Source organism: Acomys minous (genome assembly GCF_964271855.1).
Source record: "Acomys minous genome assembly, chromosome: 10".
In the NCBI taxonomy this organism is placed as follows: domain Eukaryota; kingdom Metazoa; phylum Chordata; class Mammalia; order Rodentia; family Muridae; genus Acomys; species Acomys minous.
This window is the reverse complement of record NC_140491.1, coordinates 110633856-110656638: the sequence shown is the minus strand read 5'-3', so window position 1 is coordinate 110656638 and position 22783 is coordinate 110633856. Positions and strand designations below refer to the sequence as shown.

Sequence of the window (22783 nt, the reverse complement as noted above, 5' to 3'; positions counted from 1 at the left end):
GGAAGAACAGTAGCATCCACTGTGCTACTGTGACACATGCTCCTTCCCAAGGCTGCTCATCTGCCATACAGTTCGCAATTCTGAAAGCAGCTTGTGTGATAATATTGCAAAATAAAAGTTTGAAATGACATGAAGAATTATAAGTAGTCAACACATTATTCCACTAAGAACCTGGTACAACCATGCAGCATGCACTACCTATTTGAGTGGATCTCAATTTCCCATGCTATCAACAGAAATACCAAATCTCTATCTCACAAACAGTGACAAAATATGATTTTCTGAGTCTTTCTACCTGAAAATACTGTTACAAAAAGGAGAACAGAGTACAGAGGCCACTGTTGGCATAAGGTTTTTAATCCGGTAAACCAGTAATGTCAGTATCTCTTAAGCCATTAAAAAACAGTTTGTGTTCATACACAAGCAATGTCTATACATTTGCAATATAAGGCATGAAATATGGGGGCCCCCAAAGAATGTTATACCAAATGGCATTCTTATCCATTTGAGGACAATGCTTGACAATAAACTATTATCCACCTAGATTTTTAAATCAGTTTCAAATAAGGGAAGCTTTCTAGTCCACACAATTTATCTGCTTTTTATTACTAAGTACACAAAACTACTCAAAACTGCAGTCCAGAAAGTTCTTCTGGCTGATGTGGTCTGTAACCACATGGGGCACTATCAAGCATTATTGCCTCCATGCCAAAGACACACCAGGCACAGTGAGCTGCACTTGAGGCATCAGCCCAGTACTAGGAGTCTTAAAACTGAGTAAAGGAACAAGTCTGTTGCTTTGTGCAAGGAAGGAGGAGGAGTCTAAGCCTGCTCTTCAACAGCACAAGCAGCTCTGCTGGGCCATCTTCTAATAGTAGTACCTCTGACAGGGTTTCTCGGTGTTTAGCTTTGGCTGTCCAGGAACTGCCTCTAGACCAGAGCCTCCCTCTAGCCTACTCTGAGTACTAACTAGAAAGCTGACCTATGCAGATACTATCAAAAAGGGCTAGTGTAGGGGATGTCCTAGCTTTTAATCCCTGACTCAGATGGCCAAGACAGGTGCACCTCTGTGAGTCTGAGGCCAGCCTGAACTACATAGCAACTTCCAGGCTTGACAAAGCTTCACAGTTAAATTTCGTATTCAAAACAAAAGACAAGGCTAGGCATAGTGGCACACACCTGTCACCCCAGCACTCAGGAAGCAGAAGCAGGCAGATCTCTATGAGTTCAAGACCAGCCTGATCTACAAAGTGAGTCCGGGCCAACCAAGGATACACAGAGAAACCCCATCTGGGGGAATAAAAAAAAGGATGAGAAAAAGAAAAAGAAAGATTCTACTTGCATATACCTGATAGAGAGTATTAAAGAACTTGTGTTCAGAGAAAGAGAGAACAAATGAGTGAAATGCATTGCCTTAGCCTCCTTCTGAGAAAGCTTGACAAGAAGAGTGACCCATACTGCAGCTCAAACAACGAATAAAATAGTCACACTAAAATAAAGAATAAAGTAAAAAGATTACTTGGCATGATATAGTCTTTTTTTTTTTTAAGGAAAATAGAAAAATCATAATATATCTCTTTAAAAAGAAGGAAGGCAAAAGGCAAGAATTATTTTGTTTGTTTTTCAAGATTACAAAGAAATATACTACATTAACTATTTTACTAAAACAATAGCTAAAATAATGTTATAAACCAAGTAGTACCTAACAGCACACTCAGTGTGTTAAAACATTTATCTATACTTTAAACTTCTAAATTTGGGGGTTACTGATGCTCAGTCATAACCTCTAATTCCTCCTTTTTCTTTCTTTCATTTTTTGTTGGTTGGTTAGTTGCGTGTGTGTGTGTGTGTGTGTGTGTGTGTGTTTTAAGAGGTGAGTGGGTTTCTTTGCTAAGATAAGGCCTATCTAAATAAATAGCCATGCCTGTCCTGGAATTCACTGTGTAGACCAGGCCATGAGCTCACAGAGATCTGCGTGCTTCTGCCTTCTGAGTTCTGGAATTAAAAATGTATACCTCCACACTGGGATACTTCTAATTTCAATAAATGTTTTATTTAAGAAAAGTAAGCTGGGCGTACTAGCGCACGCCTTTAATCCCAGCACTCGGGAGGCAGAGGCAGGTGGATCCCTGTGAGTTCGAGGCCAGCCTGGTCTACAAAGTGAGTCTAGGACAACCAAGGCTACACAGAGGAAACCCTGTCTCAGAAAAGAAAGAAAGAAAAGTTAAATATCACTTCACTTCATCACAAAATGTATTATTCCAAAATAACTTACAAAATATAGCATTCAACACAAAGCATAATCATTTAAAGCCAAGAATCTAAGCACATATCTTATGTTGGCCCCAAATCAAGCAGGCCTCTTCAAACAAGATACAGGTGTGAGAGCAGCGTAACTACTGAACGAATAAGTGGACTTAGGGAGTAACTGTCCATGTAAAACGTGGTTTTAAAAATTATAAATATAATACAACTAAACATAAAGAGTACTTGAAGCATCACAATTACAGCAGAATTTTAAAATATAACTGCATATACATATCTTCTACTTTGTTTTTACCTGCTTTGCAATTTCTCTTAGACAGGCTACTCCTTGTTCAAAATTAGGGAAAGCTACTGAGCCATACTTTTGGTATTCAGGGATTGGTCTGATTTTTATTGTAGCTTCTGTTATTACACCAAGAGTTCCTGAAAAAGAAGGGGAATGATCCGTTACATCACACAGCAATTTTCTAAACCATATTTAAATCTATTTAATCAACTGATTCTATTGATTAATTCTATTATCCATGTTAAATCTATTTAATCTCTTCTTTATGGGAAATAATCAAGTCTTCTAAAATGAACTAAGCAAATTTTATGATTTCAAAAATGATTTTAGATAAGTTTTTTTACATATAAGTATTTTTAAACATTCTAAGCGTTCTCTTAAAAGTTACTGGTTTTAAAGCACTGTAACATAAGAAAAGAATGGAGAATCAAGTTGTTACATCTCACATACACTGACAAAGGAATACTCTGATGTGTCTATCTTTACCATGGAAAGATTTACTGGGGCAAAAAGAAGCCAACTTTATAACTTTAAGATGACTGAAGGATTCTGAAGAACTAGGCCTTGCCTTGCTCCTCAGGTTTAATACATAGAAAGACAAAGGCACTACTGAGAAGCTCTTGTAAGAAAGAAAAGTTATCCAAAGACAAAATAATTATCTTAAGTATGAACCATGAGAAAACTACCAATGACACATTTCTTACTGCCTAGGTCTTAGAGGAATTAAAATAAAAGAAAAATAGTGAGTTAAATATAATCATCTATAGCAAATATTTAAAGAAATATGACTAAAAGGGAATACATTCACACAATCAATGCTTTCAAATCTGTCGTTTCAGTACAAGTAGTGAAATTAATAACAGCAACAGCAAATTTTCAATGTCATTTTTAAAGTGTACAGAAGGATGTGGAAAGTTAGTTACAACACTGGAAATGAAAGTCTCAGTCATGTTTGGCATCCCTATAATGATTTACCAAGATGTAGCACAGTGTTACAGACTAGTCTGAGTTGATGGATTATAAATCAGATTCATTAGATTGTTATATATTCATTACCTATATACGTTGTTTCTGATTTATTTGAAAAATATGAGTCTCTTATAATTTGCATGGTCACAAAATCTCTGTAAGTTGGCCCAATAACATTTTAAATTAAAACAAATATGAAATTTAAATATAACTAAAGTGACTAAATTTTTTTTTGTTTCTTTATCTTTGGGGTTAGAGAGGCACAAGGAGCAGTATGAGGCTGGGGGTACCAATGATCAAGATACATTGTATAAATGTTTGAAATTATCAAAGAAAAAATAAAAGGTATTTTAAAAGAAAGAAGATACAAAAGCTGGTAGTTTTTAGTGTATTTACATGTAAGCATAATCATTATTATAAACTAAATTTAAACCATTTTAATCTCCCCACAATAGCCACACTTCATTTTCTGATCCACACCCTGGCTAGCTATTCACAAATATATCCTGTCTCTATTCATATGTATATTCTGGATATCTTATATAAAAGGAATCTTATAGTAAATGGTCTTATGGATTTTTTCCCAGTTCCTATGGTTTCAAGGTTCACTTGAAGCAACACTTATCAATATCAAAGAACTACTATCAACAAGCTACTGAAAACTCTGGAGCTGCACCATGTAATACTGCAACGAAAAGTTCATTTAAAGAAGCTGCCCAACAGCACAGAAGAGCTGAGCCTGGTGGCAGAAGGGTGGGTGAGCCGGCCCCACCCCTCATGTGCCATGGGGTGGCATGGACAAGGGAAAGATGCTCTCTCCTCTTCCCCTTGCCCTTCACCCCTCACTGCCTGCAGCAGGCAGGTGAGCTGTCCCCAAGGACATGAGAACAGGAGAACTGGCCTGGCCCTCACTGGTTGCAGCACTTGAGAAAGTAAGCTGTGCACCTTGCCTGGGTGGCACAGTAGAGCTGGCTGGTGGCGAAGGCCCAGGTGAGCAGGCCCTAAGGGCATCAGAGCAGGAAAGCTGAGCCTGCCTCTTGCTGGCTGCAGCGTTCACCAAGCTAGCTATTAGGTGAGCTAGCCGGGGCAGTGCTGGAGAACTCACCCTGGTAGTGTGGGCACAAGACAGCTGGCAGGCTGACCACCTCAGCTACCACGCAGGCCCAGATCCAGGGCTCTGCGTTGGGCCACTCCATCTATGAGCTGCTGGAGTAGGTGAGGGGCTGGTCCTGCAGATTCAAAGCTGCAGGACCTCCATGACATGGGACAACAATAGGATATCCGAGAGAAAGCCTAGTGAGAACCCAGTATTGATAGCAGAAGCCAGCAGCCTGAACCAGACCAATGACTCCTTGCAATGAACTCTTGCAAGTAAAGACGTGTGCACAAAAGGGCAAACTGTGGGACACTATAGATTCCATGACAAGATTTTTTTCTCTTTGTTTATTCTACTTTATTTTGTTTTCCTTTGGGGAGGAGGTTGCAAGGGCAGAGAGCAGATACCATAGGACTGGGGTGCATGATGTGAAGCTCACAAAGTATCAATAAAAAATTTAAAAAATAAAAAACAAGCTACCCAACAACATGTGACCTGGCAGAAAACAGAGTATCAAATTTGAAAATCTATCAAATTTGAAGACAGACTGACAAAGATTGTGACATATTGTGCTATAAAAAGAATAATAAAGAGAAAAACAAAGACAAAACTAACAAAGTCTCAAAAAACATGAAAAACCACTAATTACACTATTAGATAGATAATGAAAGTCCCATGAGGGTAGGGACAGCACCGGGTAGAATAGGCATTCTAACAGTACCCTATACATCAAACAAGATCAAGAAATTCCAAGCGTGATCAACACAAACATCCATAGATAGATGACAAAATGTTCAAGGTCAAAGACAAGAAAAAAGTCTTGAAAACATAAAATGATCAGCAAGGGAAATCTTATAAAATATACAGCTGGCTTGAAGCCAGAAAATAGTGGAATAGCATATCCAAAAAACACAAGGGAAAAAAAACCTTTCAATCACAAGTCATGTATCTATCTCATATTGAAAATATGAAAACAAACACTTTCTCAGACAAACAAAAGCTGACACTTTGTTGTTAAAAGACCAGGCTTTGAATAAATTCTAAAAGTTCTTCAAGTTGAAAGATGACCTCAAACATCAGAAATTCAAGTTAGCACCAATAAACAAAACAAAAAGAAATCATAACAGAGAATATCAGTTAAAGAAGTTATATAATACAAGGGAGAAAAAGAAAAAAACTTCAAAGCTATATACTGACGTTCCTTTTATATTAAATGCACAGATTATGAAAATCAGTATAAGCAGAAAATATAAATTAATAGTTGGGTAGACTGCAGTTATGATCACAAAGACCTACCCAATTATGAAAAACAATGTAGCTGTTTACTTCTTTCTTAATACATCAGTGGTTCTCAACCTTCCTAATGCTGCAATGCTGTATAACAGAGATGCTCATGTTGTGGTGACCCCCAACCATATAATTATTCTGTTGCTACTTCCTAACTGTAATTTTGCTATTGTTATAAATCGTAAATGTCTGCATTTTCTGATTATCTTAGGTGGCACTTGTGAAAGGGTTGCTCACTCCCAAAGGGACTGTGACCCACAGGCTGAGAACTGTTAGTTGTCTTGGGGGCTGGAGAGATGGCCCAGAGGTTAAGAGCAATGGCTGTTCTTCTAGAGGTTCTGAGTTCAATTCCCAGCAACCACATGGTAGCTTACAACCATCTGGAATGAGGTCTGGTGCCCTCTTCTGGTGTGCAGTTGTACACGCAGATACAACATTGTACACATAATAAATAAATAAATAAAATTTTTAAAAAGAAAAGAAAGTCTTGTCTTTTAGTTGCTTAGTACATTCTTACTTAATGTCATTGCCACAGTTGGATCTACTGAACCCACCCATTTTTTTGCTTGCCTTTGTATTTAACAAGTACTTTTTTCTCTATGATTTTCATTTCCTTCGTTTCCCCCACTTCCCAGAATACCTATTTCAGTTGTAATTTTCTTTGAGTGGTTGTTCTATGGCTTGAAATCTATACATTATCAACTTGATACTAGGATGTCATGAAACACAGAAGTAGTAGCATTCCTATATAGCTCTACCCTTTAAACTTTATGCTATATTGTTATACATATTATCTATATCACTACTATAAACCTAACTAGAAGAAAGGAGAGCAAATATGTGCCTAGAGCTTTTGTTATGTATCCTTTCTGGTTCCCGTGTCTGCCTCTAGGACTCGAGTTACCAAATGCAGTTACATCCATCCGCACGGACCATTCTTTCCACTCCGTTGGTGCTGCTGAAGGTTCAAGCACAGACTATATTACAATGACATTGTTTTTAAATGGTGTATAACAATGTTTCTCAATCTGTGAGTCATGACCCCTTTGGAAGTCTAAAAGCCTTTTCACCGGGATTGCATACCAGACGTCCTACATATCATGTATTTACATTACAGTTTATGAAATGACAAAATTACAATTAGGAAGTAGCAACAAGATAATTTTATGGTTGGGGGTCACCACAACATGAGGAACTGTATTAAAGCGTTGCAGCATTAATTAGAAAGGTTGAGAACCACTGATGTATTAAGAAAGAAGTAAACATCTACATTGTTTTTTATAATTAGGTAGGCCTTTGTGATCACTACTGCACTCTACCCAATTATTAATCTGTATTCTCTACCTATTCTGATATTCTGATTTTCATAGTCTGTGCATTTAATATAAAAGGAATGTCATAGTATACAGCTTTATAGGGTTTTTTTTTTCCCTTTTTCTCCTTTGTATTATAGAACTTGTGTACTTGGAGGTCTTAATACCTCACTTTCAATGTGTCTGAGAAATGAGCACAGAGAAAACTGACTAATACTTTAAGTGAATTTGGCCTTATAGACTAGAAAGTACTGTTCAACAGTAGCAGAACGTAAGTTCATTTCAGGTACACACAGAGTATTCTCCAGGACAGACTATAAACAAGGTGACATAAAACACTTGAACAGATTCCCAAAGACTACAATAATATAAAATGTGCTCATATTACGACATGATATAAAATACCTCCCTACAGGCTCATGTGTCTGAAACCCTCCTCTCTACCTACAGACGTGCTCTACAGGAGGCCATGGCACCTCTGGGAGGTGAGCCTTCACTGGAAGACACCTGTCCCTGGGGAGCTGAAGTGCAAGGTGCAGAATGACCGTACTTCTTCATCTGTGGCAGTGTTGGAAGAGCCTCATGTTTCTGGCACCAGGACTGCAGGCACTCCCAACACCATACCCTCCTCTCTGAAGCCAACACAATCATTCCTCCCTCAAATCGCTTTGCACCTGATATTTAGTCAAGCTGCTAGAAAAGTAATTGAGACAGCAAACTGGTATGAGGAATGGGGTTTTTGCTATAACAAACTCAACTATGAAGCTTAAGGCTTTGGACCTGGTTTGTGAGAAGACTGTGGAAGAGTCTGAAGGGGTTGTTTAGAGACGTCCTGGACGCCATATACAAAACTGACTGGGTGATTCTAGGAGGAGTTTGGAAGACCAGATGCTGACAAAAGATGCAGACAGTAAAGGCTGGGCTCTCGAGATCTCAAAGGGGAGTAAGTATTTATGTCCCCGAGCCTCTCTGAAGTATTTATGTCCCCCAAGCCTCTCTGAAGATACACTTCCCATCGATGTCTTCTTCCTGGACTCAGCTCCAAATTCAACAACCAAAATAAATATGATATGAGGTTAGGTCTAACTTCTTTCTTTTATATGGAATGTAAGGACCCAGAATAGTATCTGTCTCTCTTCTCCCGCCTCCCTCTCTTTCTCCCTCCCACACTCCCCCCCACACACACACCAGGAAAGAGAATTCACATATCTTAATTTTAAGATATATATAAATGTTATCTGTGCTGACTTCATTATAGAAATTAACATACATAATTTAATTTATTTGGGGTTGTTGGTCACAGAGAGCCGTAAGGCCTCCAAAATAATACAAGTTCTTTACAGTCCTTTCAGTTGCTCACTAGATCTAGAAGATAAGACTCTATTCCTGAAGATACCACATACCTCTGTTGCAAGCTACAGAGCAAGCAAGCCATGCAAGTGCTGTGAGGAAAAGCATCAGCAGTCTAATCTAGCTGTGAACCCTATGAACTACAAAAACAACGTGTCCCACGTGAGCAACAGTTGGTGTGACTGTTATAAAGTAAGCAACTGAGCTCTGAGCAGCTCTGAGGCCACTCCTTATGAGGGAATCCATTCTACTTAATACTAAAAACCAAGTATTTTCCTCAACACATAAAGCCCAACAAGGTAACTTGATCATTAAGAGAAACAGTGTCCGAAAACAAATAAATAAAGAGCAGTAGAGCCGGAGGGATGGCTCAGGGGTTAAGAGCACTGGTTGATCTTCCAGAGGACCTGGGTTCGATTCCCAGCACCCACATGGTGGCTCACAGTCCCAGGTCCCCCTACACCTTCTTCTGGCTCCATAAGCATTGCATATACATGGTGCATAGAAATACATGCAAAGACCCATACACATAAAATGAAAGTAAAGGGGGAAAAAGGATGTGTCACATGATTCTGAATCTGTCCTCTCCTTTTTCTCCCCATACAAGGCCTATAACTTCAATATTAGAAAATAAATAAATAAATAAATAAATAAATGAATAAATAAATAAAACAAAAATCACTGCAACCTCCAAATTACCTCTAAGCAAAGATAAAGAGTTCCCTTCAACGCCCCGACTGCTAGAGGCTTGTCTGTATGAAAATGAGTGAAGAGATATTTAGGCAACCTATCATACAAAAGAGCTGACACCTGTGATCCCAGTACTTGGAAAACTGAGTCAAGAGGATTATAAATTTACGTCAGAGCCAAATACTGAGTGCCAGGCCAGCCTAGGCTAAAGAGTAAGACCCTGGAAAACAAAAGCAAAAACAAAAAGAAAACCCACACACCATAAACCCACAAAAAAACAAACACCAAACCAGATTTAAAAAAAAAAAAAAAAAAAACAGGGAGAACAGAAGAAAATGTAGAGCAATTTGGGATTAAAGAAAATACATACAAAACAATGTCCAAAAGAACTTCATACAACAATAATGTCAAACTATCTACATAGAACCATAATTTTATATATGTCCTATAGGCTCATTAGCTACTTTAGAAATACTTTCTTATTTAAGTTTATCGTATTTCTCTGAATTTAAGGGATGTTTCTTTACCATTCTAAAATCTGGAAAACAAACCCAAGTTGACTTTACTCATACCATTCACCATGGTGTTTACTCAACAGCTTGCAAAACAGGAAGAATTACACTCGGAAGAACAGCACTCTAGTCTATCCAACAGTAAGCAAGCAAGCAATGGATATTACTTGCATAATAAAAATTTAAATGATAAGCATAAATTTAAAAGTTTAAATAGAATTTGAAGCAGTTTAAAACATCCAACACTTAGTACCAAAACACATAATTACAAGAAAACAAGAGAAAGAGAATGCTTTGTCAGTCCTTCCTCCTGATAACTGTGACAGGATTAAATTATAATTCACAAAGCTAAAATATTTAAGCCCTAACCACTGTTTCTTAAGATTCACTAAAAATGTTGGGGGGGGGGGGGGGAGAAGACCGCAGTCTTTAGAAAAATAAAAGGGTGAAGTGTAGAAGGAAGTTTAGTAAGATAGTCTCATTATAAAAGCTTTATAAAGTATGGATTTAAAAATAGTGTCATAAACCAGGCAGTGGTGGTGCACGACTTTAATCCCAGCACTTAGGAGACAGAGGCAGGCAGATCGCTGTGAGTTCAAGGCCAGCCTGATCTACACTGTGAATCCAAGACAGCCAAGGCTACACAGAGAAACCCTGTCTCGAAAAAATAAAAACAAAAAAAGTATCATAAAATCTCAATATTTTTTAAAAATAGAAAGCATACCTTTCTTTCAAAGATACCCCCGTATCACAGACTTTCAAAAGAGGGATTAATTAGCTTCATATTTTCCTAACAACTTTACAATTACACCAACCTTCAGATCCCATGATGAAGTGATGGATATCAGGGCCCGTTGACATACGAGGTCCTTGGGAGCTTTTCTCTATTACACCTCTAGGTGTTACCATTTTCATATGAACCACCTGTTAAATATAACACACAACACAATTTCCAGGCATCTTTTAAATCTGTGTCCATACTTGCATACGCATTCATTTACCTTTTTAATAGAACACTATTAACTAAACTGTGAGTTAAGTGATAACGTGATGCCCTTTAGGATTCTCACATCTTTTAGTGATCTGTACACTAAAGATAAATATAATAATTTTCAACATTTTTCAAACAGTTAGATTTTAGTATCATGACTTACTATATATTTTTTTGATAATTTATTTATTTTTATTTTATGTTCATTGGTGTTTTGCCTTCACATATGTCTGTGTGAGGGTGTCAGATCTTGGAGTTACAGACAGTTGTGAGCTGCCATGTGGGTGTTAGGAATTGAACTCGGGTTCTTTGGAAGAGCAGTCAGTGCTCGTAACCACTGAGCCATCTCTCCAGCCCGACTTACTATATTTTTAAATCTACCCTTTTTTTAAAGAATTACTAACACTTAAGAACCTTTTGTCTTTAATCCCAGCACTCAGGAGGCAGAGGCAGGCAGATCGCTGTGAGTTCGAGGCCAGGCTGGTCTACAAAGTGAGTCCAGAACAGCCAAGGCTACACAGAGAAACCTTGTCTCAAAAAAACAAAAAAACAAAAAAGAACTTTTTGTGAGCTTTACTGTAGCCACCAAGACTAAAATACCAGCCTAATAAGCATTTTCATAAAAGCTATGCAAATTACCAGTTTCAAAGAACACATTTTACAAAAAATTTTAAAATAAAATGTTACATAATAACTTATATAGTAAGTATGTTAATTATAAGTAGATCTTTTCCCCTTAAGAAAGAAAAAGAGTAAACTAAATTATGCACTTCAGTGGTCTCTATCAAGTACTTGCCTGAATTACAGTGGTGGTGCACACCTTTAGTCCCAGCACTTGGGAGGCAGAGGCAGGTGGATCTCTGTGAGTTCGAGGCCAGTCTGGTTTATAAAGTGAGTCCAGATCAGCCATGGCTATTACACAGAGAAACGCTGTCTCAAAACAAAACTAAAAAAAAGCTCTTAATAATCTACAACCCAAAATTAGTTTTCTCAAAAACTGGATTTAGGTTTTTGGACTGTTTTTTGTTTGTTTTGGGGTTTTTTTTTGTTGTTGTTGTTGCTGTTGTTGTTTTATTATTATGAATACAGTGCTCTGCCTGAATGTATACCTGCAGGCCGGAAGAGGGCATCAGATCACATTATAGATGGCTGCAACCCACCCTGTGGTTGCTGGGAACTGATGGATCTCAGGATCTCTAGAGGAGCAGTCAGTGCCTTTAGCCTCTGAGCCATCTCTCCAGCCCCTGGATTTAAATTTCTTCCTTTCTTTCTTTCTTTCTTTCTTTCTTTCTTTCTTTTATTGGGGGGGGTTGGGGGGTTTTGGGGGAGATTGTTTGGTTTTTTTTGTTTTATTTTGTTTTTTCGGGACAGGGTTTCTCTGTGTAGCCTTGGCTGTCCTAGACTCACTTTGTAGACCAGGCTGGCCTCAAACTCACAAAGATCTGCCTGCCTCTGCCTCCTAAGGATTTAATTTTAATATAAAAAGAAAACTGTAGTTTTTAACATTTCTTAAACAGAATAACAAGCATTTTAAAGAATTCATGTAAAATGCTGGATGCTGACTGGTAAAACTTAATGTCTCTCATGAAATTTATCTGACATTCTTATCAACCTAAGTATTAATAAAAACCCTGAGACGTTAGGCTTGAAAAACCAAAACAAGAACAACTGTGCATTATTACTTCAATGTAACAGCCTCATAGGTCCTTCTAAAGTACTATCAAGCAGCCAGCACGGTGTTGCCTGCCTGTAACCCCAGCGGCTAAGATGGAAATAGGAAAATTTCAAGTTCTAGGTCAGCCTGGCCTAAGGAGCAAAATAAGTAAGATATTATCAAAATATTAAACATTTTTAAAAACCGTAACATTTATGAAGCACCTATTATACATCAGACTGCTAGAACTTTCATCCTAGTCCTTCAACCATATAATAATTCTAATTAATTATTGTATTTTACAGAAAAGAAATCCTGTCTCAAAAAAACAAAAACAAACAACAACAACAACAAAAACACTGAAGCTAGGAAAGGTAAGCCAGTTTGCCAAGGTCACATAAGTTATCTAAAAAAAAACAACAACAACAACAAAAAAAAAACACCTAAAAAGGAGCCCAGAGTTACAACACGTTCATGCTCCCAGAAGATTGGCACACGTTAAATCTAACAGCTTACACAACAATCAACAGAACCATTTCAATGAGGTTCTTCATCTGTACAGAAAAAAAAAGAATTCCTTCAAAAAAGTAAATGTAAAATCTCCTACAGAAAGAATAGCAAAGATAGAAAAAAAAAAAAAAAGACTACACTCTTGATAGACTTGTAAAATAATTATTTGGATATTTTAAAAGTTAGATACTATGAAACATCTACAAACCTTAAATATTAGTTGCATATAAAAAGACATCCTTTAAAAAAAAAAAAGGACATCCTTAAATATGACCATAGTTATATTTTTAACTGCTTATACTATTCACAATATGCATTATTATAATCAAAAGGAATATATTTTGAAGACCTTTACCATCCAATCCTTATTTTTAAAGGCTTTAAATACTTTATCCTAGTTTCTAAATACTAATCCTTAGACAGTAGCTAACAGATTTACCAGGTCCTCAATGTTGCCGTAGATATTTTTCTTCATGCCTGATGCTCGCGTGGATATCCATCCTCCCACGGTGCTGAATTCCAGGGAGTCTGGCTCATGGCCTGTACAATAACCGCTTTCTTTAAGCTGCAAAGCAAAAGTGTAAAATTTTACTGGCAAAAATGGTCCCATTTCACATAGCATTCAGCACATTAACTCCTCCAATATGTTTCTAGTATTTCTGACACATGAAAACCTGTTTAAAAAAAAAAACAAAAACTTTTTTTTTCCTAGTGAAAACTTTCATAAAACTGAAAAGCTGTGGTGTGGGCCAAAAAACACTACTCTTCACATTATGTTGTTTTTAATTCCAGCTAACCCTTCCTTGTACCCCTTGAAGAGATGTGTTGAGTACTTATGGAGATCAGATTATGCTTAAATAACCTAACGCCTTCAATAAATAAAGCACTTCATCTCTCATTCCCCCCTACCCTAATATAATATGCAGCAGGCCTCCAGAAAGCCTGAGCAAATTGCCTGTACTTAATTCTCTCAAGGAGTCGTGTGTTTTAATGTACAGCCATCTGGCTAGGCTTCCCAAATGCAATACCATCATTGACTTGTGATGTGGACCAAGCATTCCTGTGCAGTAAATAGTCACTTGTTTCTCATTTTTCTATATTAGCTTGGCTTCACCATCTGTACAGCACCTGAGGTTGAATAGGTGCCCTTTACTGCAACACCACCAAAGCCATCCCACTGGAATCATTTTAGAGTCGCGGCCACCTCCTGTCAAATGGTACGGACACCGCCATCTGCATACTCCCTTTGGCCTGCAAGCCCATCAATCTGTGTTGACCATCTGACAGTCATCCGGTGCAGCAACTGCTTTGATTTCTCAAGTAAGCCATGCAGAGATGTAGAGTATGTCAGCAATGTTTGTACCCATGTATCAAAGTGTAAGTATGGCATGAAAGTTGTATTCAAAGTGTGTAAGCCCATTAGCTTAAATATAAATTGTTAGATTCACATGCAATCATTGCAAATTACACCTTCTAATTTTGCTTCTAGGGAAGTTAGTAACCAATCACAAATAAGCAAGGTTAAAATGAAAATTATCAGTGTTTTAGATTTCTTCCTTAGCTCCATCTTCAAACAATCTATATTGACATTATTTTCTCAATTTTATTAAATTAGAAGAAAAAGTTCGTGAATCTCTAAGATATATCAGCAACTAAGCAGGGGTTTGTTTTGTAACTCTGATGTTGATAAGGCTTCAGGGATATTCAATGTCAAACTGTATATTTTAAATAACAGCAATTTATTCGGTGACACCTACACCTTACTGAAACTATTAGAAAAATAAAGCAAAAAAAAAAATATGACTCATAATTCAAAAAGCTTACTGCTTGCTCAGCCTGGTTCTTACAGAACCCATGACCGGCAGCCCAGGAGTAGTACCATCTACAATGGGCTAGGCCCTGCCCCTCAATCGCTGATTACAAAAGTGCCCTGCAGAATTGCCTGCAGCTTGAGCTTAGGGAGGCATTTTCTCAGTTGAGGTTCTAATCTCTCAATGGACTCTAGCCTCAAGTTGACAAAAAACTAGCCAGTATAGGTGGCCAGACTGCTATGACACTATTCCTGAAAATTTAATAAACATTTAAGTTTATAAAACTTCAGCACTGGGACTGGAGAGATGGCTCAGTGGTTAAGAGCACTGACTGCTCTTCCAGTGGACCCTGGTTCAATTCCCGGCACCCACATGGCAGCTTACAACTGTCTGTAACTCCAAGATCTGACACCCACAGACATACATGCAGGCAAAACACCAATGCACATAAAATATAAATAAATAAATAAATAAATAAATAAATAATTTTTTAAAAATCTTCAGAGTTGAAATTCTCCTCTAATTTGAAAACAGCAATCTAGCCCTATATAGTATAATATAGTACAGAGTTAGAAAATAAGCCATGTACAAAATAATCCATAGTATGACTGGATATGTGACTTATGTTTGCTATTTGTAGCTATGACTTATCCATGTTCTGTGATACTTAAAGATACTTGTGATGCTGATTCTCCCAGAAGTCTAGCAGCCTGTGGGAACGGGAAAGCTTACTGGAAGAACTGTTGCTGTGCACTGGGCCTTGGGTATGGAAGGTGTAAGGTCTGAGGGATGTAACACACATGAGGAAGGATACAAAATAAGCAATATTTGAGAGACAACTACAAATTTTATCCCTTCAACGTCAGCGTTTATAATGCTGGTTTGCAATTCTTATTAGACAAGCAAGGAGAAAGACAAGCGGGAACTAGGTATGATCATCTACACTTCCAGAAAGAAATTGCATCGAGGGTTCTTCTTATGAATAAAGTGTTCAGTGTACCTGAATGACGTAAATAATGTTTGACAAGAACTAATGGAATGAGCTCTAAATGTGCTCCATTCTAAATGTACTTCATTCTAGCAAAACCCGTAAGAGGTATTATTGTCACCGTTTCATAAATGCAGACTCTGAAGCATAAAGGTGAGTATCCTTCCTGAGGTCACACAGCTAAAATGTATATTTAACGCTTACAGGAAGGGCTAGTAGCTACTTGAAACAAGAACAAAACATGAAACTATGAAATTATTAATGATGATATCTCTGGGAAGAAAAAAATTAAGCTCACACGTCCCCAGACTATCAGTTTTAAAAGTCACCAAAGATGTAATAGACCCCTAAGAAAATCCCCAAATCCCTAACTGGCATGTTAGTGATGTACCTTAACATTTAACCAGACTAAAATCCAATGTAATTTACAAGTTAAAGAGATTACAATCTGATACTCAACTTGTGTGTTAATGTCACTTTAAATCCCCAAGGAATGAACAGAACGTTTTAACCTGCTTGTCTCATCTGAGTTATAAACTAAAGGACACAGGAGTTTAACAAGGAGAGGTCTAGTGGAAACAGCTGCTGGACTGCAGGAGCCACTGCAGGCTCAGGAGGCTCTGTGTCACAGTGAGAGAAACTGACTAGAAGGTGAAATCTCAGAAGCACCTGCTGAAGGAAATGTCACTTATATTCCAAGGAGATATGTTCTTTGGATTTTATTTCTGACCTTTAAAAAAAAGAACAAGAAAGGAAAACTTGGAAAGGTTAAAATACTACATTCACTGCTATACTAAAGGACATAAAACTGGAGGCTTCACTGGAGACGGCTCCGCGGTTAGCAGCACTGGCTGTGCACCTTTGGATGGCCTGGGTTCAGCCCCCAGCACCCACATGGCAGCTCACAGCTGTCTGTAGCTCCAGTGCCAGGGGATCCATCACACCAGGAGTGCACAGGGTACACGTATCTCTGCACGCAGACAAAATACCCATACACATTAAGAAAATAAATAAACTGCTTTAAAAGAGAGTAAATCTTTTCAAATTTAATTTTTAATTTAAAAAATTTAAAAACTGGAAGCCCAAAGGTCATTCTTTGTTATTAAAGAAAATGGCTGTAGATAACGTCTCTCATTCCAGCTAATGGAGGACTAACTCACCCAGAGTCTCTTAGATGTTTTTCTTTTAATATCACCAAAGTTCATTAGAAACTGTAATAATTAATGAGTCCTTTATCTTCACTATATAAAGCCATGACCTGTTTGGAGATCTCTGACAATACTTCAACAAATCCGCTCAACTTTAAGTATGTGTAATTCCAATCCGCCCTGGAGACAGACTGCCTCAGCTGGCAGCAGTCAGTATTTCCTCTCTGCTAAACTTTTCCACATAAAATTTCACAAGAACTACTCAGAAGTGACACTTTTAATATTTCAAAAATGTTTTCCAGTATTGTAATAAAATTTTAAAGAATCAGTCACAAGTAGACCAACTTTAACCATCTCAAAAAAGAGGGAAAGGAAATAAAAATACAACCAACAACCATACATTTTCTGTGTCTTATTAAAGGTTCATAGACAAACTAATCTAAAATATATTTTGAACATGATTTGTGTGTTAACCAACAAATTTTAATTCCTAATTTTTATTTATAAAATTTAGATTACAATCATCTTGACCATTTAGGGGGAAGTTTTTAAGAAATCAATTTTTTTTAGATTCTTATTTTCATGTGTATGGGTGTTATGTCTGCAAGTGCCCATGGGGGCCAGAAGAGGGTGATGGAGCCACAGGAACTGGAGCTGTGAGGGTTGTGAGCTGCCACGACGCAGGTGCTGGGAATTAAACCCAGATCCTCTGGAACGGCAGTCAGTGCTCTTAACCTCTGAGCCATCTTTCCAGCCCATATGAATTAATTCATTTTTAACAATTACCTGCTTAGAATCCATAAACAGAAACTTTAACAATTTGTTAAATACTGGAAAAGATAGAGAGATTAAGGGCTGCACACGCAGCAGCCCCCCTTAAAGCGCTGCCCACACCTTCCTCAGACTGCTCTCTTCACCTGCCCACTTCCTGCTAACTCTGACTCATTCTCAAGTCTCATTTTATCTTATTAATCTTTAAAGTTATTATGCCAAGTAATGGATTCCACTATGCATTTCATACATAATTTGTTCTTATTCATTCCCATCTATTGAAGCCTCATTTTAAATGTCAAACCTCTATGATACATAATTGTCCAAGTTCTTCCTACCTGGCCCCATTTGATAACACACACAAGCTGAATTTAGTCTAACCACCCTGTGTCACCCACTGCCTAGGTCTTCAACTGTCTACCCCAATGTGAGCCTCCTGAGGGGAGTTTAGTGTCTCGTTCCCTACTGTACTCTCAGTTCTAGCTGAACCTACAACAAAAACTGAGCAAATTCACGGAGTGAACAACGTATTGTGAAAGGCAGTTCTTTCAGACAGAGAATAGAGCTATTTGGAAAACCCTAATTAAAGAGATAACATACCTGTCTTTCCAAATCTTGTCCTGTTATCCCAGCCTCTACATGAGCTGTCAGGTTGTTCTCATCAACCCAGAGAATCCGGTTCTGTTACAAAGGAAGAGAGAGGTCTCAGTACGTTGAGCCATTAACACTTCCTTAGGAAATACCTAACTTCCAAATTCAAAGCTTCAGTAACAAGGTAGTAATCAGGAAATGAGGACAATAAAGCCCTTTTCCTTACTCTATAGCGAGACAGCACAACATGAGCAGTGCATTATGCACACACTGGATAGAAACATACACTCCACCTTTGTGCACACATTAAACCCAATGCCACTGCTTAGCTTAGGCAGTAACTATCTACTCTTAGTGAGTCCTCATTTTTAAAACGTACGGTAGAGATGCATACTAACAGGGTTGCTGAAGGAATAAATAAGATACTCCACATAAAAATAGTATACAGAGCCAGATGTGATGGTACACTCCTTTAATCCTAGCACTTAGAGAGCCAGAGGCAGGCAGATCTATGAATTCAAGGCTAGCCTGATCTACAGAGCAAGTTCCAGGACAGCTAAGGCTACACAAAGAAGCCATGCCTCAAAAACCTGGCTAGGGGTGGGAGGGGGTTGCTAAGATATTTAAACATAAAGCACAACATCTCTGCATTCTTAAAAATTCCGAGAAAGAAACACATGTAGAAAGCAAAACAAACTACCGCCTCATGCTCCAAAAAAGGAACTGAGCCAGGATGGCGGTGCATACCTGCATTTCCAGAGATAGGGACATGAGGGTCACGAGTTCGTGTGCAGCTACCCAGTATGCCTGAGGTCAGCCCGGGCAATACAAGGCCCTGTCCCTGTCTCAAAAGGCACAGGACAGGATAAATACTCTCTGGAATAACTCAAATTACTAAATAACTACCAATAAAATATTTTTCTGACACTTTCAGTTAACATACTCATATATATCTTACATGTGTGTCTTCTTATGAATAGCAAGGAAGTTTTGCTTGTATGTTTGACATATTCCTTATCTAATAATAATATAAACGTAGTAAATAATGAAAGGGGACACACACAGCAGACAATGCAAAATTAGTAGACTGCCTACATTCTAAAATATAAAATTCTAAATGTCCCCCCACCTCCCCGAGACAGGGTTTCTCTGTGTAGCTTTGGTTGTCCTGGACTCACTTTGTAAACCAGGCTGACCTCGAACTCACAGCGATCCGCCTGCCTCTGCCTCTGCTGGATTTAAAGGTGTGCGCCACCACTCCCGGCTAAAATTCTGAACTTTAACACATATAAATAACTGTTTTACAGAGTTATAGTAAGCATTAAAATGTAAGCGAATGCGTTTTTTTAGGATATAAATATAAAAGTTGAATACTGTAGGATAAAAGACAAAGAATGTATTAATTTGATGGAATCTCAAGACAGTAATTTAAAGATAGTGTATGCACCAACAGACCGACTCTTGAGGCAACTACATACTTGCACTAACATTTGTCTTGTACCCACCAAGGTTAAAACATCTTTTTTGGTAGAAAAAACTAAAGAAAATGTATAGCTACTCTACATCTAGTGTGCACTCCACAACTCCAGGTACCAGCAGAGCCCAGGGCTGTAGCTGAGCCTGCAGGGTGCTTGCCTACTGCATGAAGCCAAGCTCAACCCCAGCACAGCATGAACAGGCGTGATGGCACTCAGGACAAAGAGGCAGGAATTCAAGGATACGTTTGGCACCACAGAGGATACATGAACAAAAGTGTGAACCCTGTCAGGGTTACATGTGTCTCTGTTTCAAAACAGGGTGGAGGGTAGAGCCAAAGGCCTTAGCGCCACTCTAATTTCTATGTAGTAGAAGGGCACTGCAGTCATATAAATTAGCACAAGAAAATCATTTTGACTTGACAAGAGTGACAAAAATACAGTAAATGAGAAAAACACCCTTTTTTAAAAGAGACAAGACAAAATAGATAAAAAGTACCACATCAAGATTTGTTTTTAAAAGTTCCCACATCAATATTTGTTTTTAAAAGGTCTAGAAAATGTAACAACGCACTAGTAACTGTTCACTCTGGGCATGGGCACTATTTGCTACCTTGCTGTTCAAAAAATATTCAAGTTTAGACATTCACACAAAGTTGGTACTCAGGACTACCATTGATATGTGAAGGTAAAATTCAACCCAGGTTAAAACCTTAACATGGTACAGCTTTCACATCTTGTAAAACACAAATTCTTCCACCCATCCTCAGCAAATCTGTAAAAGCATCAGTTTAGGTATGGAAGGCAAGTAGATATGCATTACTCATAGCTAATAATTTCTTCACAACAGCAGACTTCAAGTTATCCACTGTCTGAAGTTTCAAAATCATGCTTCTCAAAGGATCAATTTACAGGCTAACTTGGCAGTATAGCACTAAGATCTGTACCACGCTGCTAAAATAGATGTTTTGGGCTGGAGAGATGGCTTAGAGATTAAGAGCACTATCTGCTCTTCCAGAGGTCCTGAGTTCAATTCCCAGCCACAACATGGTGGCTCACAACCAACTATACTAGAATCTGGTGCCTTCTTCTGGCCTGAAGGTGTACATGCAGACAGAGCACTCAAACATTAAATAAATAAATAACTCTAAAAAAGAAAAAAAATATTTTAAGCAGAAAACAACCCAAGTATATCTTAGAATATCATATACCATTTGTGAAGTATCCAAAGAAATTATTGTTCTTGTCTCATCGGCAGGACACGTCAAGCCATATGACACACTTGTTCCTCCTGTCAAAACAGGAATCAAAAACTAAATGTTTAAATATTCTGCATCCACTTCATTTCTTGAGCAAATCCCTAGTACACAAAACACGAAAGGGTCTGCTAGCACTGACACCTATTTCTACTTTTGCAAAAGCTAACACACTAAAAACAAACTCACCTTTATTTTATGCTGAAAGCCAAACACAGACTACTATGGAACTGAAATCAATGGGCTATGGCTCCATCCCTGGACATGACATACTCATGGAAAGCCCTAGCACTTTGTAGAACTCCAAAAACATTATTAGCAAAGATCTAAGCCATGCTCACTATGAAGAGGTAGCTTAAAAAAAAAGGACAAAGCCTGAACAATTAGAAGTACCATCAACTCCTTGTACCGTAAGCACATGACTGTCTTTCTGTTAATATAACAGTGTTATACAAAAGGCTTTAATAAATTAAAATAGAAACAAGCTAAATGTTCAGATCATGATATTTAAAAATAAATTTTCATATTCTTTGGTAAAAAATAATGGTAAAGTAGGCTAAATAATATGTAGAAGTAGTTAAACAATATACTCCTATTTCCTCTTAATATAATTTATCAAAGGATAAATGTCTTCTTAACAAAGAATAATACAGTATTTTCAGTTTTAACTACAATCAGCCCATATCAAAATAAAGTTTTATTGCATACAGTCTATGTGGAGAAGAAACTGCTGGAATTCAACTCCCAGTAGAGATCTGCACACATCAGCTTAATTTTACCAGATAAGATTGTCAGCTGCAAATGCAGTGCCTGTGGTTGGTAACCACCACTTGCTTATAACATCCTTTTCAATAAAAGAAAACTTGATAGTAAATGGCACTGTGGTGCCTTGTTCACTAACTGAAGGGACAGTACCAGCTGCAGACGGAGCCTGGGACTCCTAGGGTTGCTGAGACCTAATTTCTAGAAGTGAAAGTAATTTCCTTTGGCTTATTAAAGTCATGCAATCAACAACAATAAAAAAAATATTAACTGACCATAAGGTAAAAGTAATACTAGCCTTCTGTGGTCACAGGCACTGACTAGGCATCAGTGCACTAGTGAGCTTTCAGTTCCCCTAATGCTCCATGACCACTCTGCTCCTCTAAAGCTAACATTTACATTTTGCCTTGAACAACTACATACAGGTTAAAAAATTAATTACTAAATGAACATTTTCTTACTTAGCATTAAAAAACATCTTCCCCTATGGTCGATACTGAAAAACGACATGAATTAGAAGCAAACAACATCTCAAGCAGCTTAGGTAGACATATTTAGAACATAAATAATCAAAATAAACCATTTTTTAACAGTAACTATATTATAATCACAAAAAATGTTTTTCAAAGAAATATAAATAAAAACACAAAACACTTTAAGTAGAACCAATTTATTCATAATAAAATTGAAAAGCACAATACGTACCACCAATTGGTATGATACAAAGGTTATATCTGCACGCTAGATTCACAATCTTAACTACTTCATCATGACATGCTGTTGAAGAAGGAAAACGCAGTAAATGTAGGCACATAAATAACATCTGCATATCCTCACAAACTGAGGGCCAATAAAGCCCTTGAGCACGAAAACTTTCCTCATTGACACAATCATGTTAAAAGGCTCTAAATGAGATTCTTTTCAACTCTTTTTTAACAATTCAGACTTTTTTAAAAGTATAAGAATTTCCTTCATGTCACATTCTATAATATTAACATCAAGGAGGTCTCATTATCAAACCAATTAAACAACATAGACGAAAGCAATCCACCGTCCTT

General features: G+C 37.7%; 1 protein-coding gene across 3 annotated transcripts in view; it reads right to left on the bottom strand.

Moving 5' to 3' along the window:
* The window catches only part of AGPS (alkylglycerone phosphate synthase), a 97598-nt gene that overhangs the window by 46854 nt on the left and 27961 nt on the right, over positions 1–22783 (bottom strand). For all 3 annotated transcript variants that reach the window (XM_084798001.1, XM_084798003.1, XM_084798002.1), the window contains exons 6-11: positions 22431–22502; positions 20919–20998; positions 18242–18322; positions 13363–13488; positions 10584–10692; positions 2561–2688 (exon numbers count right to left, since the gene is read on the bottom strand). In XM_084798001.1, coding sequence (XP_084654127.1) covers positions 2561–2688; positions 10584–10692; positions 13363–13488; positions 18242–18322; positions 20919–20998; positions 22431–22502 — 596 coding nt within the window. The remainder of the gene's footprint in view (positions 1–2560; positions 2689–10583; positions 10693–13362; positions 13489–18241; positions 18323–20918; positions 20999–22430; positions 22503–22783) is intronic.